Source organism: Hakea prostrata, chromosome 1 (genome assembly GCF_041222555.1).
Source record: "Hakea prostrata isolate BN-2017 chromosome 1, UWA_Hpros_2, whole genome shotgun sequence".
NCBI lineage: Eukaryota > Viridiplantae > Streptophyta > Magnoliopsida > Proteales > Proteaceae > Hakea > Hakea prostrata.
This window is the reverse complement of record NC_142600.1, coordinates 4516831-4522846: the sequence shown is the minus strand read 5'-3', so window position 1 is coordinate 4522846 and position 6016 is coordinate 4516831. Positions and strand designations below refer to the sequence as shown.

The 6016-nt window shown below is 38.5% G+C and overlaps 1 protein-coding gene across 1 annotated transcript; it reads left to right on the top strand.

Moving 5' to 3' along the window:
* The first annotated feature begins 2401 nt into the window (after positions 1-2401).
* Positions 2402-4563, top strand: LOC149026834 (pentatricopeptide repeat-containing protein At3g53360, mitochondrial-like). Its single transcript, XM_089145946.1, has one exon. It carries the CDS (start codon positions 2551-2553, stop codon positions 4309-4311), a length of 1761 nt encoding a protein of 586 aa, XP_089002072.1. The 5' UTR covers positions 2402-2550; the 3' UTR covers positions 4312-4563.
* The last annotated feature ends 1453 nt before the right edge of the window (positions 4564-6016 follow it).

The following is a 6016-nucleotide window of genomic DNA, read 5'->3' as shown; positions in this document are numbered from 1 at the left end:
AAGGATTGGAGATTCCTTTCCACGCCCTCTCATATGTCAATTGTCAATTATCATACACTCTCTCTCCTCGAACCGTAGTGTGTGAGTTTCCTGGTATGTTGATTTTTTGGTTGATGACATTCGCACACTTCAACGGAGTTGCAGGGATTGCTTTATCTTACACCATGTCCGTGAGTTAAACCAAGAAACAAATTTATTGGTAGGGTTATTACAAGTTCTGGTGAGATACAATTTGACTCTGTCTCCTGGTTTGGATATTATTGTCTTCACTCTTAAGTGATGCTGCTAGAAAACCATATTGTAGATTGTAATCCTTTTATTTAGTTATCTTTTTAATGCAAACTCTTTATTCTCCCCAGCTTCATGGGGTTTTTTTTCTCCCATTGTAACGACTACAATTTTAAGTTATTTTGGCTTTAGATTTTATCAGTCTTTCTTTGGTTGTAGCAGCTTAAGTCTCAACTAATAGAGGTGTGTTCATCTTCTAGTAAATGGAGCTTTGAGTTTTAGGATGTCTAGATCCTGATGAGTTCATCTCCTTCCGTTCTACAAATTTTATACACAACAGTAGATTTATCTTCTAGTTTAGTTGATAAGATCTTCAGTTTACCGTTTCCAACAAAAAAAGCAATGAACGCTACATGGATTCCTCCCGCCTATCATCAATGTAAAATTTGATGCAATGACACTTTTTCAAGGGAGCATGACTAGGTATAAGGTTTCTTCTTCGCTCTTTATCTTCACAATCAATTATCTAATAGATGCAATGGCAATCAATGTGCAATCACATAATTTTTCATTATGATTTACGCATGTTCTAGTTGAGTTTGCCATTATGGACAGTGATTTAGTTTGTAACCCTAATCAATTAGCACTGTTTGGAGGTGGCAATGGCAATGAATGACATTAAGAATCGTATCTGAAATTTAATCATCTCAAGTTTGGCGCACTCACCTGATGTATTCACAAGTGCATTTAGTTTTTGACCTTGTATATGTCATTGCTTGATGCATCATTTTGGGTTTGTGTTCACCTTGAGAGGACAAAGATTCCAACAATATGCTTATTTTATTTCTATTTGTGTTTCATGAGAATGATATATATAGGCACAATAGTTAATTTTAGCTTGAATGGTTTGTAGGGGAACTCTACCCTTTTTGATCCATTTGACACGTGCAATTTATTTTTAGTCGATACTGCCTTGTAATTTGCATTTGAATTCATTTTGTATCTGCTTGTTTAGTTAAGTCAATAGTCTTTTTCATTGCCTTTAGAAATAAAACGTAATAAATATCTAGTCAATTATTTCTCATGATTAGATGTGATTGTAAACTACCAAAGAGAGTTTATTACAAAAAAATCAATGTTTCAACCACTTCTCGGGGAACGTTTAGAGAATATTTTGTAAATTAATGGTTTTGCTCGATAATAAATGTAGTGTATAATTTACTTGAGTTTCTCTCCAAATGTGGTAATAAATTTTTTTTCAAGTGAAATCATTATTTTCATCCTTATATCTAATGAGTTTGATTTCATATTATAATAAATATAACATGTTTCATTGTTCTCGATGATTTCAAAGGGTTTTCCATTTTAGCTTTCTTATAATTTGATTTTCCTCTCAATTTTCTAAACAATTGAAGTCATTGGGATTCTACAAAAAAAAAAAAAGTCATTGGCTTCTTTTAGCTAAGTATTTTTATTTAAAAAGAAAAAGAATTCGTATAATTCTTATGAGACCCATTCATCCCCTCTACAAAAAGAAATACGAACCTCTTATAAATGAATCTATTTTCCAAATAGTTTTCTTATTTTTGATTGTGCAACTTGACATGATCCAAAACATATGGGGGCGCAAAACAGGAAGTCCGGAGCCTCAACCCGTCGGAGAGCTCTCCCCCCTTTAACGGGTGATGATCCGGATTCCAAAACAGGCATGTTAGTGAAAGATTTTAGTTTTTAGAGTTTTTAATTTTATTTATTTTTATTGTTTTAATGATGAAATAAGCACTATTATTTATTCTCGATATAATTTGGAGAAGATATCAAAAAGAAAAAAGGGGTGGGGAAGGAAAAAATCAAACGTAACGAGTATTTGTGCATGTGCTCTGGAATCCGGATCATCACCCCGTTAAGGGATCACTCTCTGTGCTCTCCGATGGCTTTACCACCAAAAATCCTGTGGGACCTACAGATAAAAAATAAAAATAAAAAGATTCCATCACCATACCCTTGGATCCTGGCGACAAGCCCAAAAAGTTTGTCTTGGACCGATCAGACCGGTCAGCTGAGGACACATTACTGATCCCGGCTCAGGAACAACCAAGCAGCGGTCCGATACAACTGATTAAAATCTCATCAACGCATGAAACAGGGGGGAGCTTGGGTTTGTAAAATGGACTTTCTTGATTTGCCAGAAACAGGGGGAGCTTGGGGGTTGGGATCAGAGCATGTGTTTTGCGCCCCAGACACGCTAAAATCGTGGCTTCTCAATAAAACAGAGTACTGTTAAATGGTTTTCACAGTTATTGCTTGTGGGCGTCTGCGCAGATGATGGTACAAAATCTTGGTTTTCTTCTCCACCAATGCTCCAAGGCCAGGACCTTCCTACCTGGCCAATCCCTTCATGCTGCAATCATCAAAGCAGGATGTCAAGCTGACTTGATCCTCTCCAACCATGTTCTTAATATGTATGCCAAGTGTGGTGACATTAATGCTGCACGTCAAGCATTTGACGAGATGTCTGAGAGAAACTTAGTGTCATGGGCAGCTTTGATCTCCGGCTATGACCAAGCTGGGGAGCCTGCAATGGCACTCGACCTCTTCTCTGTGATACCAATAGAGCCTAATGAATATATCTATGGCAGTGTTTTAAGTGCCTGTGCCAGCCTCTTGGAATGGACACTTGGGAAACAGGTCCATGCCCAAACAGCAAAGTCTGGCTACCTGCCCATTTCTTTCGTTTCTAACTCATTTATCTCAATGTACATGAATTGCGGTCTTTACGATGATGCATCCTCCATATTTACCCGCATGTATGAGCCAAATTCTGTCTCTTATAATGCAATGATCACTGGTTTTGCAGAAAACATGCAACCAGAAAGGGCTTTCCAGGTGTTCAAGCTCATGCACCAACAAGGTGTTGTTCCCGATCGTTTTACTTTCATGGGTATCTTTGAAATTTGTGCAGGAAGAGAACACTTGTGGAGAGGTATGGAGTTACATTGTCAGTCAATTAAATTGGGGCTTGAAAGCACAGCTTTGGTTGGCAATGTGATTTTAACCATGTATTCAAAGTGCAACTTGATAGAGATGACAGAGAAGGCCTTCAAAGCAATTGAAAAGAAAGATGCCATATCGTGGAACACCCTTATAGCAGCTTGTTCCCACTGTGAAGATTATGCAAAGAGTCTGAGAATTTTTAGAGAGATGGGAAATGCTGATGGTGTTAAACCTGATGATTTCACATTTACAAGTGCACTTGCTGCCTCTGCAGGTCTTGCTTCCGGGCGCCATGGAGGGCAGATTCATGCTTACCTGATCAGAAAGAGGTTGTATGAGGATGTAGGAGTGGATAACGCCCTTATGAACATGTATGCCAAATGTGGTTCCATTGGATATGCAAAAAATGTTTTCAATCAGATGTTCCACCATCATAATCTTGTCTCTTGGAACACTATCATATCAGCATTTGGAAATCATGGGCTTGGGAGAGAAGCTATCAAATTATTTGAAGAGATGAAGGCGACAGGACTGCAACCAGATTCCCTCACATTCATTGGACTTCTCATAGCCTGCAACCATGCTGGGCTTGTGGACGAGGGTCGTGCCTACTTCAAATGTATGAAGGAAGTGTATGGAATATCCCCGAAGATTGAACATGTTTCTTGTTTGATTGATCTGCTGGGGAGGGCAGGAAAATTGGAAGAAGCTGAAGAACTCATGAAGAGATCTTCCTCTGGGAATGATGTAGTTATCTTAGGGAGCTTACTTTCTGCATGTCGGCTACATGGGAATGTTGTAGTTGGGGAACGGGTAGCTTCTCAGCTTATGGAGCTTCACCCTGTGACCAGTTCACCTTATGTTCTGTTGTCAAGCTTGTATGCTTCAGATGGAAGGTGGGAGGGTGTTGCTGAGGCTTGGAAGAGGTTGAAGGGTAGTATAATCAAAAAGGAGGCCGGGCAAAGCTTAATAGAAGTCCAGGGAATGACACAGAAATTTACAGTTGGGGATTTTTCTCATTCAAGGATGGATGAAATGGAGGATGTACTGAGAAATTTAAGTTGGGCAGCAAGTGAGGCTTCATTGTAAGGCTTACAGGAGCAATCTACTGATATAAGTTCTGTAAATACCTTATTCTTGCTGCTTTTGAGAATTACAAAGAAATTCCATCCAAAAAATTTCACAATTGATTGGATAAAGTTTCGAGCATGAACAAAAGAGTTTCACAATGTGTATGATTGTTCTTCCTCATTATCTCTGCTTTATCCCATGCTGTTGTTGACCCAGATGACTCCAGTCAAACCAACCATGTTCAGAACAAATCTATCTTCTCCCCTTGATTGCTTATCTTCTGTTCAACTGAATTGTATCCTTTAGGGTAAAGATCTGTTCAATTTCCCTTATCAAAAGAAGAGGTTTAGCTGTTATCTAAAAAAGAAATGGCTTATAAATTATAATCTATCTTAAGAAACCTATTCTTTCAATCAAACTGAGGTGTCCACATTTTTTTTTTGGGGGTGGGGGGTGGAATTGACAAAGGAAAAGCTTTAAATTTGATACAGAGCTATTCTAAAAAAATGTATACTAATCCATTGGCTAAGTACTCACTTCTTTCCACATGGCACAATGAAGACTTTACACTTTGATAAGCTAATCAAATTAGGGCACTCAAATTATTTCCTAGGAAGTAGCATTTTACAGCATGTGGCCTATGCTAGCATTCGTTTTTTGTCCAAAAAATGTAACATTCCATATCATATATCCATCTCTCTTTTCCTCAAGACAAAGGTACAGATGTTTATTCACGTGAAAGTAAAGAGAGGTTCTTGAGAGGATGGCAAAGGACAGCGAAAAAGGGTTTGAAAGAATTCTAAGCTTTCCTGCACCTGGATCGATATTGCTGAGGCATGAGACAGGGAAATATTTACCACAGGCTGTGCACAAGTCAACATTGTCTGCAGAAGGGAAGAAAAATGATTGATCACAACTAATTGATTTCAACTCATCAGCAGAAGTCTGGGCAGTTATTTGAAAGAATTCTAAGCTTTCCTGCCATTTCGCAATAAAGTCGATGAAATCCAAATCCTTAAAGAGGGGAGCTAAACAGAACAAAACGAGAAGCAAGGAATCCACATTTCGAGTTCCTGAGCGAATGGACCACGGTTTTGCAGCCAAGCGCGTATTTTCCGCTTTTCATAACGAGCGCGAAGCCTGTTGTTGGTGTTCTCTTGGGTCTCAAGAGCATTGTAACACCCAGAAGAGAAATTTAGGAAGAATTAGAGAACACGTTGAGCATCAACATAATAGAGAACGCAATGTTTTTCTTGGCCGTCACCATCGTTGCTACGTACAGGAAATTCAAAACCTTCCGCTATGGCGCTAACCGCTCTTTAGGGAGAATCCAAATAAAAATTAGTTTCTTGCTACACTGACGAGAAAAATATTACCAGAAACCCTTGTAAGCGAAATAATAGGCAAGTCATAAATGTTGTACGGGTTCGAGTTGAATCGGAGAAGGTCCTAGATAGTCAGACTTTGTTTCAGTTCTAGACATTTGATTGTCATATGCCTGACTCAAGCAATTTCGACGATAATCCTAGTCGAGTTCTTATTGGACTTTTAGTTCTAAACCAATTAGAAGCTCAGATCCCCATCTAACATTCCAAAATTGGCTCTCTGATTCAGCTTAGGCACACCAGACCAGCTTTATATTAGGGGAATAAACTCTTCATATATATGAAAATTCAATCCTTTCACCTCACATTATAAAACATTGGTCTTTGCCAATTGCACC